The sequence below is a fragment of the Phyllostomus hastatus genome, unplaced genomic scaffold (assembly GCF_019186645.2).
Source record: "Phyllostomus hastatus isolate PE091 unplaced genomic scaffold, TTU_PhHast_1.1 phas_scaffold_12, whole genome shotgun sequence".
Taxonomy (NCBI): Eukaryota; Metazoa; Chordata; class Mammalia; order Chiroptera; family Phyllostomidae; genus Phyllostomus; species Phyllostomus hastatus.
The window spans coordinates 19,568,616-19,588,444 of NW_025334007.1; the positions used below are offsets into that span (position 1 = coordinate 19,568,616).

The 19,829-nt window shown below is 63.3% G+C and overlaps 1 protein-coding gene and 1 non-coding gene across 5 annotated transcripts in view; both read right to left on the bottom strand.

Moving 5' to 3' along the window:
• The window catches only part of TBL1X (transducin beta like 1 X-linked), a 108,734-nt gene that overhangs the window by 1,641 nt on the left and 87,264 nt on the right, over positions 1-19,829 (bottom strand). For all 4 annotated transcript variants that reach the window (XM_045855876.1, XM_045855878.1, XM_045855874.1 and 1 more), the window contains 11 exons: positions 12,065-12,210; positions 11,450-11,708; positions 10,075-10,207; positions 9,502-9,643; positions 8,906-8,969; positions 8,696-8,793; positions 6,555-6,615; positions 5,975-6,096; positions 2,605-2,679; positions 2,157-2,284; positions 921-1,086 (listed from right to left, as the gene is read on the bottom strand). In XM_045855876.1, the coding sequence (XP_045711832.1) occupies positions 921-1,086; positions 2,157-2,284; positions 2,605-2,679; positions 5,975-6,096; positions 6,555-6,615; positions 8,696-8,793; positions 8,906-8,969; positions 9,502-9,643; positions 10,075-10,207; positions 11,450-11,708; positions 12,065-12,210 (1,394 nt within the window). The remainder of the gene's footprint in view (positions 1-920; positions 1,087-2,156; positions 2,285-2,604; positions 2,680-5,974; positions 6,097-6,554; positions 6,616-8,695; positions 8,794-8,905; positions 8,970-9,501; positions 9,644-10,074; positions 10,208-11,449; positions 11,709-12,064; positions 12,211-19,829) is intronic.
• LOC123830163 lies at positions 9,725-9,858 on the bottom strand. Its single transcript, XR_006787721.1, has one exon. It is a non-coding gene; the product is annotated as a small nucleolar RNA SNORA42/SNORA80 family (small nucleolar RNA).

Below are 19,829 nucleotides of genomic sequence, written 5' to 3' on the forward strand. Positions count from 1 at the left end.
CGCAGTTCCCAAAGATGCAGGAGGGAAAAGGACTTCCACTCCACACTGCCGGCTGCGGACACGGGGCCCTCGAGCGTCCTGCCCTGAGTGGGGAGCTGCCCGCTGAGCGCACACTCTCCGCTCCTGGCCAAAGGCTGACGGCGGTGAGGGCCGCGAGGTGGCAGGAACAGGGGGGACAAAACCAACAACAGCATGTCTTCTCCTATTCACATGGGGTATCGCCTCGCTGGGGGTTAGCCTGAGCTTCGTTTCCAAGAGGCTTCGGAGTTAGGAACGAGGCGAGGAACAACTGACTGCGCTGTTGACGGCAGGTGGGGCCTCGTGTCGCTTCTGCGCGACGTTGCTGCAGGACTCCCACCACCACCAGTTCCAGAGAGCTGTGCGCCTGCTTCCCGGGGTTCGTGTTTCCCCAGGGGGGCTGGGGGGGGCCTGCTGGCTTGGCGACGGCTGGTACCGGGTCGGGCCTGCCACTGCCTTTCTGTGTCCTCAGGGACGGAGTTTAGTTCGTGGGGGGCGGACCCGGGGAAGGCCCGACTGTCCACACCTCCTCCTGCTCCCCGGCAGTTACCACGGCTCCTGCACCACCCACCCTGGCCACCAGGGGGCGTGCCCTGAAGGCAGCCCACCTGACGGGGCATCGAGAGAGGGCGCTGGAGGAAGAGGGGCAAGGGCAGCCCTTCCACCCACCCGAGATCACACAGAACGGGTCGCCGGCTGTTTGCAGCAGCCCCGACCACCTCTCCCTCCATCGGGGGCTGCATCCTCTCAAACGCCGTCCCGACAGGAGAATGGCCCGACACCGACTCCCCCTTTGCTACCCGGGCGTAAAAGAGGGACTCCTGCCTCAGCCCCCACCGCCCCCGCCCCCACCACCGCCGCCGCTGCTCGGAGCCCGGTCAGCGAGGCGCCCGGGGATTTACCTGTGTGTTCCAGATGTGCACGCACTTGTCGAAGGAGCCGCTGGCCAGGTACTTGCCGTCGGGGCTGAAGGCGACGCTGTAGACGGGCTCCTGGTGCTTGGTGAGCGTGTGCACGCACACGCCGCGCTCCACGTCCCACAGCCGCACCGTGGAGTCGAAGGACGCGCTGGGGAGGCGGGAGGAGGCGTCACCGAGGAATGCGGCGGTTGCTCCCGCCTCCCCGAGAGACGAAGGGGCACGCCCGGGTCTCCCTTCACTGCTCCCGTGTCTCCGGGGACAACGGGCAGACCGGCTGTGCCCCGTCTACTTCGTGACTCGGCGCACTGACAGCAAATCCCTCCTCTCTCCCTCTCTTTCTCGGGCCAGCACTGGGGAGACGCCAATATCACGTTCAAGGGTTTCTGCGTTTCCCACAGACACGGACCCCATGCGTGTCTGGGGAATGTTTGCTGCGTGTTCTAAAACGCTCCCGCGATCTGAAACAGCATTGCTGTCACCGACCACAGTGTTCGGAGACACGGCAAGTTCACCGAATACAGGTATCCGCGCCCTGGGAATTACAATGCAATCACGGGCAAGTAGGCAGCCGCGTTCCTGAGCGCGGCAAGTTCTAGCCCTCTCCCCACGCCAGGGCGAGGACCTGCCATGAAGCTGGGGCCTGGCCTTCTTTCCCCCAGCGCGGACCTGCTGGGCGCTGCTCCGTCCTGTCCGTCCTGTCCACACCTGCTGCCCGCAAGGACAAGGAAGGGATTGGGTGTCTCCCGACACAAAAGCACCTTCCAAGGCATTTACGTGGATTTTCAGATCCCCAGCGCACGCTGACCTCTGCTTTCCTTCCTCTGAGGCAGGGAGAACCTTCACGAAACAGCGTGCCGGCAGCCCAGACACAAGGCCCACCCTCCTACCGGCCTGGTGCGGGTACAGGGTGCTGAGCTTTACTCGGGCGTCACCCGACAGCCCCACCGGGTGGGGTCCTTCCAAAGGGGGCGACTCTTTGTCCAGTGTGGAAGGGCATGAACACGTTCACGACACACCTCGGCGACCATGTCCTTCCCCTGGATACAAGTCATGGCTCGTGGCCAGGTCTCTGCCCCTTCTGGTCAAAGCGGCACTTCCTGGCCGTAACGTGCACAGAACTACTTTTCTGTCCCCTCTGCTACAGCCACATGCGCGGCCACAGCGGGCGAGGCTGCCCTCAGCAGCCGCATGCGCCGGGCCCGGGGCCGCCCCGCTCACCTGGCCAGCATGATGTTGGCGCCGGGGTTGCTGGTGGCCGGCCCGGTGGGGCTCCACTTGATGGTGTAGATCTCCTTGCTGTGGGCCTGCAGGTCGTGCACGCACGCGTCCTGCTTCATGCTCCAGATCTGCAGGGCACACGGGGGACCGCTCCAGCAAACACGGCTTCCCGCCGAGAGGGGCCGCCCAGGCAGAGGGGCGGCCGGCATCCTGCGGGCGCCTGCTGGCGGGGGCTCGGGGGTGGGGGGAGGCTCTCAGCACGCCCCTCAGCTCATCGGCAGTGGCTCGCCAGATGACGGCGCGCCCTGGCGTGGCCGCGGGGCAAACGTGCAGCGGCCGGCAGCGCTGGTGACCAAGTTCTCGGCCGGAGCGGCAGCGAGCTTCCCACCGGCACGGACGGCACAGGCTTGTCCAGGATGCAGCGGCCCGCCCTCCCCCATCCCCTTACCTTCAGCGTCATGTCGTCCGAACAGGACGCCAGCAACATTCCGGAAGGGTCCCACTTGATCGCGTTGACCTCATTCTGAAAGACAGCGGAGGGTTTTAAAAAGAAGCAAAGGCCCACACACAGGGATCTACCGACCGGCACAGACAGCTGGGGTGTATTTTACTGTCGAATAAAAATACCTTTTTAAAAAAAGGATTTTATTTATTTATTTTTAGAGAGGGAAGGGAGGGAAAAAGAGAGAGAGAGAGAGAAACATCAATGCGTGGTTGCTGGGGGCCGTGGTCTGCAACCCAGGCATGGGCCCTGACTGGGAATCGAACCTGCGATGCCTGGTTTGCAGCCTGAGCTCAATCCACTGAGCTACGCCAGCCAGGGCGAATAAAAATACTTTTAAAAGGGGGGGGGGGGGAAGGGGGAAAGAAAAAACCAGCCTGTGAGTAGGTACCAAAACCGTCCAGCAGGGGGCAGGAGCGCACCATCATCTCTGCAGAGTCTACCTGCAGTTACCTTGGGTATATAAGGACCACCACTGCTGGACCCGCTCATGTTCCTTCTTTTCTGACTCTGCTTTTCTCACTCACATAAAAACACGGCCGTACAACACGCAAACCAGCCACCGTCCTCCGCCCTGGTCCAAGAGGACCAGGCCACAACGAGGGAGCCAATGAATGTCCACACAGTGAATGCAGGACACAAAACCAATAGCACTGCAGCTCTGAAACCGACCTTGGCCATCACTTCTAATGACTCGGTGCCTCTAAATGTGCGGAGCGCAGCTGTGTCTAGTGGGGACTGGAGGGAGCAGGGGGACGTCCAGAGATAAGGCCTCCGATGTGTAACACGGGCTACTCAGGCCACAGGCACACACAGGACAACTAGTCCTGGGGGGAGTGGAGGGGGTGGAGCCCGAAACCTGGAGCAAACAGCCCGCTCAGCCAATCGCTGGTGCACAGCGCGGCGGGCAGTGGGCAGTTATGGCGGGCGGGCAGGCGGGGTGTGCTGTGGGGGCGGGGCAGGGGGGCAGGCAGAAAGGAGAAGGCTGCAGGCCGCCGTCCGGGCGCAGCACCCCAGTCACCCCGAGACCAGGTCCTGCAGGAGGAGGAAAGCACACCCATGGGCCTTGGAGAAGGGGCCCATGTTCACGACGGGGCCACGAGGGTGGAAGGTGGGGCCGGCGAGCGAGGAGAAAAGAAGACAGAGCCTTCTCGCAGGGTCCCGTGTGCCCAGGAGAGGCGCACGGATCCCCCGCTCCCTGGGTCTGCGGTCTCGCGGCTGGCTGCGGACACGGGGCTCGGAAGGCTAGGCAGCGGGGAAGGGGTGGGGCCCCGTCTGTGTTCCGGGTGGTACCAGGGGCACGGGCCCGAACACAGGGGAGGAAGGCAGCTGGGAGCCCGGGCTCGAGGCCCCTGGGCGAGTGGGGGCATGGGGAAGGGCTGGGACTGACGGTGGTGTGAGTGTGTGAGTGTGAGTGTGCAGGCCCACGGGCACCAGAACCTGGACCCAGCAGGACACCCCGGATCCGGCCCGACAACATGTGGACAGGGGACAGCCTCAGCCAGGACACGGCCGCTGGGGTGGCTCCGGCTGCCACTGGACAGAGAGGGGCCCAGGAAGGCGGGCGGGCAGCAAGTCCTTCCCGAGAGTGGCCTTCTCTCTCTCTCTCTCCGTCTCTCTGTCTCTCTCTGCAACGCCAGCCAAGCCTCCACTCCCAGAAAGCACCCAGGAACAGCTCGCAGGTCCTGGGGGAAACCCTCAAAGGCACCGGGCTCCCGCCTCGTGCAGAAGGCTGAGCTGCCAACACACCCGTCCCAGAGCCGAGTGGCCGCACGGCAGCAGCCAAGCTGTGCGTGGGACAGCCAGAGGTCCCCAAGGCTGCGTCGTCATCTTTTCCTGGCGTGACCCCTGCCCCTTCCCCACCCAGCCCCGCAGGCCCCCGCAGAGACTTCCAGGGAAAGCACAGGACGTTAACAGGACAGTACATGGCTTCCTCTCAGACGCGGGGTGCCGTGGGGACAGGGCTGGAAAAGGGGGAACAGGCGGGGGCTGGTGATGACGGAACTCACGCCTGTTCTACGCGTGACACGCGGTGCTGCGAGTCTGGAAGGTGGGGACGAGGCCGGTGTGAGGCGCTGGAGCATAGCAGGACCCCCAGGAGTGCTGAGGTTTGGAGGAGGTGGGTCTCAGACATGACAGGGGTCTGCTCTAGAAGGGCCTCGAGGGGCCCGGGTGCCACACCCGGGAAGGGCTGAGAAGTCAGCCGGCGCGTGAACCCCCTGCACTGGGCGCTGACGTCGTCCCCCACCAAACGGAGGAAGACGGGCTATTCCCGGGACCGGCCGTGAGGTCCCCCAGCCTTGTTTCCACACTCCCCGCCACTGTTAACCCGTCCGTGGAGGTCTTCAGTCCAGACACCAACCTCTCAGCTCTTGCACTTCCACTGCACTCCTGGTTAACAACACAGCGACATCCCTTCCTGCGCCGACGTCCCCCATCTGTGCACTCATCACAAACACCCTTTCCTTTACGTCCTCACGCATGGGCCCAAGGGCTCCTCTGAGCGTTTCCTGCAAACCCCACCACCCGGCTCCCCTTGGGGTTTGCGTTTTCTCCACGGCCTCGCCGGCACTGGACCGATCTGACCACCTGAGCCAGCAGTGGCGGGTGGGTGGGCCAGAGTCTGTTACCTTTTTTTTTTTTTGTGAAATAAAAGTCACATTTTCATTTTCCCCAATTAATGTGATTGATTTGGATGTTTTGAGGATGTCGGCTGTCTCCTGATACTGGCTTCTAGTGGGGAGAGGCCAGGGGTGCTGCTGAACGCCTCCCAATGCATGAGACAGCCCCACAGCAAAGGGTTATTTGGCCAAAATGTCAGCAGTACCAAGAAACATCACAAACCACTTCTAACACATTCGATTAGTCACAGCACCTTCTCCACACACTGCACACACCTTTTTTTTTTCATTTCGGTTGCGCTTTTACCCTTCTTGAAATAATAAAGCATAACACGCCAAAGACGTCGTGTATTTTCTTCCACCGCCAACATTAAAACGGCTACACAAAAATTCACTGACTTTGGTAACTTTTTTAAATGCATGCTGATATGACAGCTGTCACCATGCGACCTCACACAACTGTCTTGAATGAAGTTAAAGACGACGAAGCGCAACCGGACCCACTGGACGGGGAACAGCAGAGGGACTGTCTGGCCAGCCCAACACCACAGGCCAGGCTGCAGAGGCTGCCGGAGGGGCGGCTGGTACTCACAGCACCGTGTGACCCCAGGCACCCGGGGGGGCCGGCTGCTCCCGGCCCCCAGCGCACGTGCACGGGTCCGAGCCCCGCCCCGGGCCCGGCCCTCGGCACTCACGGTGTGTCCTTGGAAGGTCTTCACGGGGCGGTCGCAGCTGAGCCGGCACACGTGGATGCACATGTCGGTGCTGCAGGAGGCGAAGGTGGTGTTGTTCTGCCAGTCCACGTCGAGGGCGGGGGCTGCGGGCGGGACACACGCGGGGCGTCAGCGCAGACCGGGGTGCCAGCGCTGACCGGGGCGCACTGAGCTCTCGGGCAGTTCACAGCCACTAAAGGCTGTAAGCCTTATCTCGGCCCTGGCTGGTGTGGCTCCGTGGACTGAGCACCGGACTGTGAACCAAAGGGTCGCCGGTTCGAGTCCCAGTCAGGGCACATGCCTGGGTTTCGGGCCAGGTCCCCAGTAGGGGGTGCACAAGAGGCAACCACACACTGCTGTTTCTCTCCCTCTCTTTCCCCCTCCCGCCCTTCCCTCCTTCCTAGGAGGAAGATGCATGAAAAAGACCGACTGTCCCCAGCGTGAACACAGCCCCCTCCCGTGAGAGACGCCCCCCCGGCCCATTCGGAGGGGTGAGCAGTCTGGAGCGACACCCCTGTGGTGCTGGCGTCTTCACGTCACGGGACGGAAACCGAAGACTCACCGGAGTGAAACGGGAACTGCTGCTTGGCTTCCCCCGTGTGGGCGTCCCAGATGATGGTGGTCTGCGCACGGCACACAAACACAAGCAGTCAGTCCCTGCCCTCCCGCCAGGTTCCCCCGGAAACACCGAGTGGGCTCGGAACAGCAGTGGGCCACCCCTCCCCGGGACCCAGCGAGCGCGTGGACCACACGGGGCATTTTGTTCTGCAGGGCGCCCTCTAGGGGAGAGAACGCGTTACAGCTGCTCTCAGGGCCACGTTTCGGCGGCCCCCAGTCCGGCCGAAGGGGGGGGACTGTTTCTACGTGTGACTGACACCCGTCCGTCACTGAGACCCACGGCATTCTGCTCCAAGTCTGTGGAACCTGCTGTGTTTTACATGTCGCCGTCTCGACGGATACGCATGTGGGTGGCGCTGCCACAGACACGGCAGCCGCCACGGACCGCTGGAAAACCACCAGAACGGCGGGCATCCCCCTCCCTGCTGCAGGCGGGACGACCCGGAATGCAGCCTCCCTGTCCGTGCTCCGGGCGCTGCCCAGACCAGGCGGGCGTGTCTGCACACTCCCCACCCTGCCCACCCCGGCCCCCTGGAACTGGGCAGACAAGGCAGAGCGGGGCTGCCGCGCCGCCCTGCAGGGGGGGTGGGGGGGGCACGCTGAGGTGCATAAACGCGGGGCGAACGGTTGTTTCCCCAGAAAACAAGGGGGCCCCTGAGCTCTCCTGAGCCAGGCACAGCTCAGTGGGTGACGTCTGGGTCAATGGGTACTTTCAGCTGCGTAGGGACCGGTCAGTATACTTCCCGGCCAGTGACAACAGAGCTCCCGTTTCAGGGAGTGGTTATACGCTGGGCCGACCACAGACGACTCCGCACACAACAGGGCGCATCTCTGCCTTTCGGGGCACTCTAGGCCGGGCAACGCCTTCTGTTCGCTTCTTGGGTGGGTCCCACACGTGTCTCAATGTACTAAGGAACGGATCTGACGCTGCAGGGGATTTATAAACTCAAGTCCGGTGCGATCCTACACTACAGTCAGCCACCACACCCTTTTCTGGGTGTTTACCCATTCAACAGGCCCGGACCAAAGACAGCACGAATCACACAAGAGCTTTTAAGAATCTGAGATACATCATCAACACGTAGCCCCACCGGGTCAAGTGCGCCCTGAAGGTGAATGCCAGCGCCCCTGCAAATCACGTTTCCTTCCTGAGCATTAGTTTCTAGAACATTCACATCCCGCTGCTGCAGTTAACCGATAAAGGCAGACGGTGTAATAAGGGGCCAAGACTAACGGAATTCCAGGCGTGCACTTTCACCCACCAAGTGGCTCATCACCGGATGCTCGGAATCGACAGCCACACAGAAAAGCAGAAACAAACAGAACAAGCAGCCCTGGGTGCCCAGGACGTGAGGGCTGCAGGAACTCTCCGGAATGCTGGGCCCGATCCCACCCTCGTCCGCCCCGCACCAGCGTGCCCCTCGGTGGGTTGGCGGGCTCCCTGTCCCCTGGCACCCACATTCTCCGCGCCTGTCTCCTCTCCCAGAGCACGGAAGTGCCCGTTCGAGGTCACTGGCCGCTCGCACCCATCATCTCAGTGACTCCCCGGGCAGCACCGACGCCCGGCCACGCACACGGCAGAGCGCTGGGTGCGTGCGATCCAGACCGCAGCCCTCGGGGACGGCTCCACGGCCCTTCCCCGACAGCCTCCCGGGAGGCGCCTCCGCGGCGTCTCAGCTGTGGGGCTGCCCAGTGTGGGCGCACGCTTTACTGCCGTAAGAGAGTCAGAGAGACCCAGACGCAGGCTTCCCCGACCTAGCGGGCTCCACGGCGGTGTGGGGCCCAGCAAGCACACTGGCGCCGAGGGCCCGGTGCTGAGCATTTCCGACCCCGCGGGCTGGCACTGACCTGCGCACCTCAAGCGCTGGGGGCGCTTTGCACAAAGGTCGGCAGGGCGGTGGGAGGTAACGAGACACGGCGTGCTGTCAATCATGAACAGCAGAACCAACACGCTCCAGGCAAGTCGCTCTGGTTTCTTAAGCAGCAGCAGAAAGTCTCCGAGTTCAGAGAAACCGTGGCGTTCCCCGGAGACTCAACACCCATGAGCACCCACAGACCGAAGAGGTGTTCCCAGGTGACACTCACTTTGTCCACGCCGGCGCTCAAAATGTAGTTCCCCTTCTTGTTCCACTTCAGGGCGAAGATGGGCCCCTTGTGCTGCCCTAGGGTGCTGGCCAGGTTCCCTGCAGTGGGCGATGACAAGCACGGTGAGCGCCGAGTTGCTGGGCGTCCACTCCCTGGCCCCCCGCCCCAGCCCCTCTGCCGCACCCCGGCCCCAGGGGGCGGGCGGCTCACCGTCCTCCGTCCATATCCTCGCGAAGCCGTCGTAGGAGCCTGTGGCCAACAGCGTCCCCTCGCTCTGCGGGCCAGAAAGGAGCCAGCGACACAGCTCAGCAGGGGCGGCGCTGACCAGGCGGAGAGACACGCTCTTCCCCCTGCCCCCCCCGGGCGGGAATATCCTCCCACCCATCCTCGGTCCCTAGTTACGAGACTCATCAAGCCCATCCCGTACACCTCGTAAATTAAAACGCAAGGCGTTACGACCACGGAGACCTGGGAGCAAGCAAAACACGCCGCCGCCCCCATTCGCCGCTCTGCGCCGTAACTAAGACGGCCACACGGAAAGTCCCAACGGGACTGTGGAGCCTCCCCTGAGCCCCCCACGACGCGTGTGCGTCCAAAAGAGAAGCGAGCGTGCGGTGAGATGAAGGAGCACGCACGGACGCTGCGAAGAGTGGGGTGGTCGCCGGAAGGAAGGAAGGAAGGAAGAGAGCGTGGTGGGTCCTCAGCACGCACGGCTGAACCACCGCCGTGCCCAGCCGGCTGTCCTCACCCGCGCTGGACTCGAGGGGCCCCCGGACACCCACCAGCTGTCTGCCCAGCGCACTTACGTTCCAGTCCAGCGAGGTCACATCCTTGTTGCTGGGGACGTCGTGGCCGCCCTCCCGGATGCAGTGCCGCAGCACCAGCTGCGTGGACGCCCCGTTGCTGTTCTCGTTCAGGTTCCAGATGCGCGCCGTTGAGTCCCCGGACCTGCGGGGTGCGGCCCGCCCCCCGCTCAGCCTCTGGCCCCCCCTCCACCAGGTGCGTGCTCTATTGTGTTCTATTGTCCCCCCCTGTGCGGCCTGTCTCAGGGCCTGCGGCCTACGGGCAGAGGCCAGCTCATGCTTCCAGGCCACGGTGTGCTCTGGCACGGGGCACGGGGACAGACCCCGGGGGACGGGCCTGCCATCAGTCTGATCCCATGCACGGCACTGTCCCCCCCACCCCGCCCACCGCCCGAGTCCTCGCTGCACAGTCACGTCCGAGGCTGGTATTGGCCCCCAGCATGGGGGCATCTCCACGGTTTGGTCGCAGCTGGAAACACCCACAAGGGGCAGAACGGGGCGCCCCAGGCCCCCCCCCCACACAGGAGAGAGGGAGCGCGGGCTCCGGGAGGCGGGCCCCCAGCCCGACGTGCTTACCCGGAGGCCAGCAGGTCGCTGACGGGGTTCCAGGCACAGATGAAGACCTCAGACTCGTGGCCCCGGAGCACCGTGGCTTTGCTGGGCGGGATCTCCACGTCCCCGTCTATTTCCATCGGTTTGGAGTGGTTATCTGGGGGCGGGAACAGGGGCAGACCCGTGGTCGGCTGGGCAGCTGGGTGTTACGAACAGCGACCCTGCATCTGGGGCGTCACCGCCTTCCGGTGGGTGCGGCTCTCCCGCGGCTGCTGCAGCCCCGCAGACACGCTCCCTTACACAGTGAGTGCGGGCAGGGGCACGGCCGGTCTGCAGGGGGGACTCCTCAAAACAGCTGCTTCTCGTGCTAGTTTTTATTTGTTGTATCACTGCCCACGCTTAACAACTGTCCACCTGCGCTGCCCCACCCCCGCCCCGTGGGTGATGTTTATTCCCCCTTCGTCAGAGCAACGGAAGTAGTTATGCACTGTCTCCAAGGAGGGGCGGGCCGCCGCCTAACCACCCCCAGGACCAGAGGGGGCCCAGGCGGCGACAGCCACCTCGGCCACCAGCACAACATGAGGCTCCCGTGCCCGCAGCGGGATGAGGCCTTTCACCTGGGAGCCCCTTTCTCAGGCGTCGTGTGCACACAGGCGCACACTCACATGCACACACACACCAGGTGCACCACACACACACCCCCACGGGCACAACACACACACACACAGCAGACGCGCACATTTGCATGATATATGTGTGCGCATGCCACACACACGGGCATGTGTGCACCCACAGGTGACACACGTGCATTTGCACATGTATGCGCGCGCACACACACACACACACGGCACTCAGACCCGAGTCCGTCTCTCTGGATTTACGAGCAGCATGCGACGGGGCAGACGGGTTCTCTGGGCAAACACCCGGGCTCTCCGACCCATCTGCCCGGTGCCTTGGGGCCACCCCCTCCCGGGGACAAAGCTCGCGGCGGGGTTTGCCAAGAGCAAGCACCACAGCGCCCGCTCTCTGGGCCTGGCGTCCGCTCCGCCACCAGGAGCTCGGCTGTGAGGCCAGGACTCGGTGCAGAGCCCTCCCCGCGGAAGGCTGTGTGATGGGCCGGGGCCTCCGCGGCAGGACCCGGAACGTGCAGGGTGATCCCAGGGTGCGTCTCCCTGCCACACGCAGCGAGTTCTCGAGTGGCGTCCCTTCCTAAGACTGGGGGTGGGGCTCGAGGCCAGGATGTCGTGCCTGAAGCTCCAATGAAAGACGAGGAGGCTGAAGCTCCTTCTGGCCGAGGAGGTGGCAGCATGAGGAGGCGACCTGGAAGCACCGTGCAAAGGGCGGGTGCCGGAATCCCACGCCAGCGAGAAGGCACGCCAGGCCCCGGGCCCGCACTCACTTAGGGCGTGGGCTCCGTTCTCGTCCCCGTTGACCGTGGCCTCTCCGTTCTTTGGTGGGTTGGGCTGGGAAACACCTGCAGGCGTCGCTGTGGCTGCTGTGGCTGCTGTGGCCGCCGCTGCCGCCGCCGCCGCCGCGCTGGCCTGCTGCTGAGCGAGCTTCTCCCGGAAAGCCTGCTGCCGCGTCTGCACCACGTCGGGCATCACCGCGTCGATCAGGGACAGGGACTCTATGGGACGGCCGTCAAAGACGGTGCCATCCTGCGGACAGAGCCGGGGCACGGCCGTCAGCCTGCGGCTCCCGGCGGCACGGCACTTCCGCACTGCCGGCGGCCGGGCACGGAGGGGCGGGCGCGCGGGAGCCCCAGGCGGGGCCGGGGGCGTGTGCGGGGGGCGGCGTGGGAGATGCGTCAGTGCACGACGGGTGATGCATGACGGTCCTCCGCGGGGGACCCCGCGATGTGGGGGACTGGGGACGCACAGATGCTCACTCGCTGCTGTAAACCTGGCCCCACTTCCCATTGGGCCCCGGGTACAAAGAGGGAGGGGCTACGAGCGAACCCACGCCGGGGGCCCGGCGTCTCCGCCCACCAGGGCGCGCGCACGCACGCACGCACCTCGTTGATGCTGATCTCGGCCTCCACATACTGCAGCCCCTTCTGCAGGATGGAGATGAGGGCGGCGGGCGGCACGAGCGTCCCGTTGATGTTGGACTGGCTGATGTGGCTCTCGATCCCGAACGTGAACGCCGAGTGGGAAAAACCTGCGGCCGGACAGACAAGGCGGGCGGTGAGGCCCGGGCGGCAGGCGGACGGCGCGGCCGCAGGACACCCGGCTTCGGGGTGCAGCCGTCTCAAGGTCATTAATGGCACACAGAGGGCAGAGCCCACCCCGGCTCCATGCTCCCCACACAGGCCGTGCACGCTGGGTGTTCTCCGGCGCCCCCACCCGTCCTCCGGAAGCTCCGTGCGTGAGCGTCCTGGTGCCCGGGGGCCTGGGCCGCGGGCAGCTGAAAACAGAGGGGCTGCACAGTGCCGGGTACGGGCATCGCACGGCCCAGCGGCCGAGGAAAACGAGGCTGCCCCGCGCCTCTCGGTGTGGCCTGCGCGCGTCTTACTGAAAGAAAAGCTCGGGGGTGCTGCTCCGCCACCCCCGGAGCCCGCGCGCACCTGCACCGATCCCCTGCAGCACGGCAAGCTGCTGATGCAGGCCACGCCTAGCCGTTCCCAGGGCCCGCGCACGGCGGGGATGCACACGCACGCTGGGGGGACGGTGAGTCGCGTCCCCGCCCGGTCCCCGTGTGTATACACAACGCCTGTTTCTGAAACGGAGACAGCCGGAGTGGGGCAGGGGAGGAGGAGCTGAGGGGGGGGTGGGGAGGCGACGCAGGAGGCCCACCGGCAGTGATGGATAGGGAACCTGCAATGCTGTCGCTCAAGGAGCGTGAGGGGGACCCCACAGCTGGAGGTCTGGCCCGAGCGCAAGTCCTCTGCGAACAGGCAGCCCACCCGGCTGGGGGCGCGCCCCCCACCCTGGGGCCTGGGCACAGCCAGGGGTGCACTGGGGCTTGCCCTCCTCTTGGGCGGGGCCCGGGCACTCCCACGGGGGGGGGGGGCTCTGACCCCTCTCACTTTCCGATCGGGCAAAGGGGAGGGGAATGAGCAGCTCTGGGGGCGGCACAGACCAGGGCGACCCCACGGGGCAGGACCCTTCCAGTCTTTCTCGGCACTGCTGGAGCGGCGTGGCACCCCGGGGAGCCCCACCGCCAAGGGGCCTTTCCTACAAGCATGTTCCCATGGGCCCCGGGTCACCCTCCCTGCCGCTGGGCTGCCTGGGGCCCTGCCTCCCCACCCCCGGCCACGTGACCACGTGACCAGACCACCACCTCGGTCAGCCAAACGGGGGCAGCAAACACCCGCCTCCGGGAGATGCAACACCATCACGGGCCTCGGCCTTGGCGATCAAAACACACCCAGGCTCTGCAATAAACGAAAGGCTCACCAGGTGGGGGTGTTCCTCTGCGCAAGGTCTCGGGGCTCCACCAGAACCCTTCCCTCTCCCCCCAGCGCACCCCACTAGTCTTCCGCTGCCTGGTGGTACAGATCGTGTGGAGTAGGTGGCTCACGTCACGGGGAATAAGGTCACGGCTCTTTACCCGACACTCGCCGGCAGAGGCGGCGCCCACTGCCTCACACGAGGGTCACTACCCCACGGAAGGTGGCAGGGGACCCCGGCGAGGCCCTCCCCGCACGGGGCCCCGGTGCCCGGCTCTCCAGGGATGAGAGGAAAGGCCCCTTCTTCCCGTCTTCCCTCTCCACCCCCCTGCCCGGAATCCCCCAGCCCGTGGTCGGCAATGGCCCCGTCCCCAGGTCTCTGCCGCACAACCCCGTGCGTCTCCTGTAACCTTTCGTCACTCAGTGCGGTCAGCTCCTCTGGAGAACCCTTCCCCCTTTGTGGCCGATGTGACCCCATCGCTGGGATGAGTCACCTTTGTCTGGAAACCAATGTTCCTGCTCTTAGGCTGTTGTACCTGTGTCCCAGACTCGGTCCTTGTCCTCGCGGGCTCCCGCCTTCCCTCCCACTCACGTCCTGACAGTCTGAAGGGACAGCCCCCTGGAGCCCCGCGGCCACTCCTCACCCTGCTGGCGTCAGTGGAAGGTCTGGGGGCGGGGACCTGACCTTTGCAGTTGTGATGAAACCCGTACCAGCGGCGCCAGCCAGCGGCCAGGCATTGCTGGAAAAGGTCAGCAATGCAGGCCAGCCCCCTGTTCCCCTCCGCGGGCACTGCCTTGCGGCCTGCGAGCCTTGCACGCACCAGGCCCCAGAGCCCCGAGGGTGCCCAGGGGCATAAACAGGCCCCAGCAACAGACCGTCCCCGAGGGGGCCCTCCGAGCCTCCCATCCCTGCTCCACCCTGGGGCATCATCTCTCACCGCCCCGCGCCCCCAGGCTGCTGGCTCTACGGGCTCCCACCCGCACGGCCTGTAGCTGCCCCTGCAGCCTGCTCTGGCCTCTTAAGTCTGGAAGGGTGGTTCCTGTCCTCATACGAGGGTGATGTCGCCCCCCCCCCAGGAAGGCGTTTGACAACACCTGCAGACGTTTCTGGTTGTCACCGTGGTGTGGGCGCCTGTGTGCGAGTCTCTTGTTTTACTAGTGCTACTGGCCTCCAGTTGGGCAGGGACCTGCCTCCCACCCTTGTGCTAAGCCTGTGGCAACGCCCAGGACAGCCCCCTGGGAGGGAGAAGGACCCCGGGCCACGATCCGATAGTGTGAGACACAGAAGCCCTGTTCTGGGACGCCCCCGGTTCCTCCACCGCTGCCCCCCATCAGTGGCCGGGGACACGGCCCAGCCCCCGCCCTCCACGGAGCCTTCCCCGCTCCGGACAGGCCTCGGCGGCTCTGTCCCGGCCTGCACTCTTTCCGCTGCCAGGCAGGCTGCATTGCCCTCGCTCCTGCGCGTCTCCGAACCTGACACACGCACGTCGGGCGCCGGGATGACGCGGGTCCCCGGAAGGGGAAGGCAGCAGGCCCGCTCTGCGCCCCTGGACGCCACCTGGAGCACCCCTCCTCTGGAGCACCCCTCCCCGGGGTGCACGAGCAGGCTGAGAGCCAATGCTTATGCGTGAGCCGACCCAGGGCCCACCAGAAAGACCGCGGAGGCCAATCTAAGCAAAGGGCGGTGATGACCCATATAATCACACCGAGTCCTCAGCACTGTCCCAGGCACACGCTAGAGACAAGGACAGAGTCTAGGGCATGGGCACAACAGCCTGACAGCAGGAAAGCAGGCCTCAGAGGAAGATGGCTGTCACACAAGGGACACTCTCGGCCACATGCATACACCTGAATAGAGATCTATGACGTTATCTGGTAATAATAACAACACCAAGGTAGTGACACTACTCCGTGCTATGCGTACCAGCCCCCTTCCCACCTTTTACCGTCACTCAGGGATGCCATGATGGACTCAGAGAGAGAGAGAGAAACATTTATGTGAGAGGCAGACATCGCTGTGGGAAAGGCTGCCTCCCATCCACGCCTGACTGGGGATCGGACCCGCAGCCCAGGCACACGCCCTGAGCAGGAATCGAACCTGCAACTTTTTGGTGTAAGGGGCGACAGACACTCCAACAAAGGAAAGCACCTGGCCCCAGCCTTGTAGGGATTTTCCCAGAGAGCTGGCAACCACCTCGGAGTCCGTCTTAACAAATCTACCTTACGGATGGGGGAACCGAGCCCCAGGGCGGTCCAGAGAGAGATTCCCCCGGGGTGCAGGGGGGGTGGGTTCGGGGGGGGGCACACACCCGGTACGGCTCCAGCTGACGCCGTGTTCATGCTCTTAACCCACACACGACGCGACGACGAAGTGGGTTTAGAACTCTCTCAAGGGTTCCGCTGGCACCCTTCCCCAGAAGAGGACGGAAACCGTGACTCAGTAACACACACCCTTTCCAGTTTTCGGCATCGCGTCCGTTTTCAAACGGGGTCCGCGGGAGGAAGCCGAGCCCGGTCCTTCCCCTAATAAAAAACGCAAACCCAGATGGGTCGGGCCGAGCGGTGACGTACGCACAGCGAGAACTGTGTTAAGAATTAAAAGAGACACAAATAGATAAATAGGTAGGGGAGACTGACGCAGGGACCGAGGCGTTGGGAGGGGTTCTTCGTCCCTCCCGAGAGCATTCCTGCAGGGCGCCCCCAAGCCTGGAGCTGCTCTCCTCTGCACCCCCCAAACGGGCGGATGGTCCCCAAAGTCCCGTTCTAACACCTGCATTTCACAAGAGCGCACAAACAGACCTCCTCGTCCCAGTCAAACCCACAGGATGCTAATTTATGGGGGCGACCGTGGGAGGACGGGTAGAGGTTCACGCGCCTGCGCACAGAATCGATCCCTTACCGTTCCCGAGCCCAGAGGCCGCCGCGTCCGCCGCGCAGGTACGGCACCGGGAGCTCCGTCCCCTGCAGGGGACCAGGACGCCGAATGAGAAGAGAAACTCGGGCTACGTCTTTATAAAGACAGCTGAGCGTGAGTCACTGGCGGGGGCTGCCCCCCACCAGACCAGAAGCGGAAGCGCATGTCGGACTGCGCCGCGGGGAGTGCGGGGTTCACCACGTGACTTCCACGCAGCCCCCACAAAGCCGCCTGGGGGAGGAGCGGGGAGGAGCGTGGTCGCGGCCCTGTCGTGGCCGGACTCATGCCACCTCAGTGTCTGCGAGGACTGTGCACCCGCAGGGTCTGTCTGGAAGCCAACGGTGGGCCGCTCCTTGGTACGCGCCACTTCCTTGTGTCTGCAAAGCCGGATGTGCTGGCAACTTCCGGTGCACAGGGGCTCCTGGACCTCCCCACTTCCGGTGCCAGGGCGCAGGGTGTGGCGGGAGGGGGGGAAGGGCAGTGGCTGCGGGGACGTGCAGATAACAATAACGAGGGGAGGGAGGCCAGGGTGCCAGGGTGGAGTTGGACGAAGTAAACCAAACCGGGCAGGTGAAATATGTCCACGCAGACACGCGCGTCAGCAGAAAAGGCAGGCGAAGCAAACCGCGGCCTCGTCTCTGGGGGCTGACGCCCTACCCGCTCACTGTTTTGTTTTGAGAGGAATGGCTGCGCTCACCACACCCCTCCGCGTTCTGCCCGAGAGGCGGTAATTACATGTCACTTGTCGGTGCACCCAGATATGCGGAGCATCCCTTTGCATTCTGCGGCCTAAACCATGCACACGTTCACATTGGCTATATACTTCCAGGTGCTTATCTAAAAACAAAAAAGGGGGGGGGGCTCAAAACCCGGTGCTCGCCTTCTTGGCGGGGGCTCTGCGGCTTTCTGCAGCAGGCAGCGCGCAGGCGCACTGCAGACCCGCTCTGGACAACGCTCCAGAACTTGGCAATGGGTGCCGGTGGAGCGCAGGGGGCGCGCCGTGGGCCTGTTCTAGACGACCCGCCACAACACGGCACTCGGTGCCCTTGGAACTACCTGGTACCCCACCCAAAACAAACAGAAGGCCCTCGTTAAAACGCGGTTTCACTTTAACATCTGGCCCGGAACCCCAAGGGTGGCGGTTGAGCACGGCCCGGCCTCTGATAACGGCAGAGCGACGGTCCTGGCAAGGCTTTCAATGTCTTCTAAACCCGGGACACGTCCAAGAGGGGAAAGAAAGCATTCGTCACGTTACATAAATCAAGGTCGCCACTTCCTCCTGGGCCACCTGACTGGGGGTGAGTCAGCTCCCCGGGGGGCTGGCGGAGGCGCTGATTTCTTGGAAATGCTTGGACAGCCAGAGAAGAACCCTGGGCTCCAGCAGCTGGGGGCCACTCAGAAAAGCAAGGCTCCTCCTGCCGCCCCGCCCCGCCGAGTTTGGAACCCTCGCAAAGGTCGGATTTGACCTCTGGAAATGGGGACTCCCGACTGGAGATGCACAGTGCAAAGCACCATGAAAAAGCAGCCAGAATCGACACAGGGCTTTGGGAGAACAGAGAAAATGACCCATAATATTATAGGCTTGACACAACTCTCCTACCAGGGGGTGGTTTCCTCCACTCCCCTTTCTCTACTCAGACGAATTTTGAACAAATAACTCTGGGGTCCTAGGAATTCGGGTCCCTGATCTTTTTGAGCTAACATAATACAAGCATTTATTTGTTCGTTGGTCTCCATAGCCACCACGCTGGGTGGCTGTCAATGGCCGCTGCTTGGGTACCTCCTCCTGGACTCACGTTACCTCCACATTTACTTGCAAAAACTAATCCTGGCTTCTAGGTGGACGTTGGAACTTTCTGGGTCCTGGTGTGAATCTGCTGCCAACCCAACTTCCCGGTCCCGTCTCCTCCGCCACCCCCTTCCTCTCCATGAACACACAGGTTTCTGCCATGCCTCAGGGCCCAACGCAGGTTCTGGATTTTGAAACACTAAGACTTCCTCCTCGAATCCCTGCTTCTGACCCCAGCGCCTAGGGCAGTACCGCCAGTTCAATGCTAGCCATGGGCAGACATGTCTCAGACGAAAGGTCGTGATGACTGCTTCATTCTCAGACCTCAAGGATCCCCAGACCTCCGATGGTATCCAAAACAATCTCTGGTAGCACAGGGGCAGAGATTTCAACATCGAACCGGGTTTTCAGTTTCACGTGCACCATGCACATACAGCTCATGGATATCCTGGTGCGTGAAAGGGCACCTAACTGTTCCAGTATAAGGAAAAAAAGTATTCATCAGCACGAATAAAATAGTCCCAGGTGTAGGCACACAGGGCGGAGAGGATGCAGGTGGTGCACAGAGAAGTGAGGATGTGAAGTCCAAGTTCAGACAGTGTGGGGACTGGAAATGTCCGCGGAGGGAGAGAGGAGCAATGAACCCTCACCACACACACACACACGGGCCCCAGGTTCCCTGTGGGGCGGGGGGCGGGGGCAGGCTCCCACATTCTAGGAACAGTCTTCTTGGACAGGGGTGTGCAGACCGTATGTACGTCCCGTGTGCCGAAGCCACGCACTGCCTGTACGTGATGTCCCACTGGAACACAGTTCCAGGGTCATTGTTCTATGTATTTAAAAAAAAAAGTTCTCACCTGAGGGTGTGTTCACTGATTCAGAGAGAGGGGGAGGGAGAGACAGACAGAAACATCCTTAGGAGAGAGAACCACCCATCGGTTGCTTCCCACACTCATCCTTTGGGTGACTGGGAATCAAACCCGCAACCTTGTGGTGTATGGGACGATGCTCCAACCACCTGAGCCATGAGGCCAGGGTTCTGCGCATTCTCAGTGGCTGCTTCGGTGCCCCAAAGATGAGTGGTTGTGATGGGGACTAAACTATCGACCGTCTGGCCTTGTACAGCAGGTTTCCTCCCCAAGGGCGAGGGGAGAGACCGGAGCTGGCACAGACGGGGGCCCCCAGTGTGTTTTCTGACCCCCAAACCTGACATCCCAGAAGGAACATCCCGGCCCAGTCCGTGCTGGAGCGAACGTGAACTTGGCCTTGCACACAGCCCTGACACACCAAACTCAGCAATCCAGAAAAGGACACGCTGTCCGACCCGAGCGCGGTTTATCTCAGGAACACAGGGCTTCCTGTCCGCAAACAAACCAGCCGTCTCACCACAGTAACGGGGACGAGAGAAAAAGCATCTACCACAGGAAGGTTCTGGAAGCAGATGGCCCGCTCCGAATCCTGGCTCGATAACGCCCTGGCAGGGTGACCAGGGCAGGCTGGCACCTCCTCCTGGTTTTGGGTTGCTGTCCCTCCTTCCGAGGGGTGACAATTTGACCTGCCAAGCGCTGGGAATCATGCCTGGCACACGGCAAGTCCTCCCTTAACCGTGGTCGGTGCATTCTGTGACTTCCAGCACGGCGCCACACCACAAAACGGATTTCGCCGTAATAGGCTCATCGGTGGGA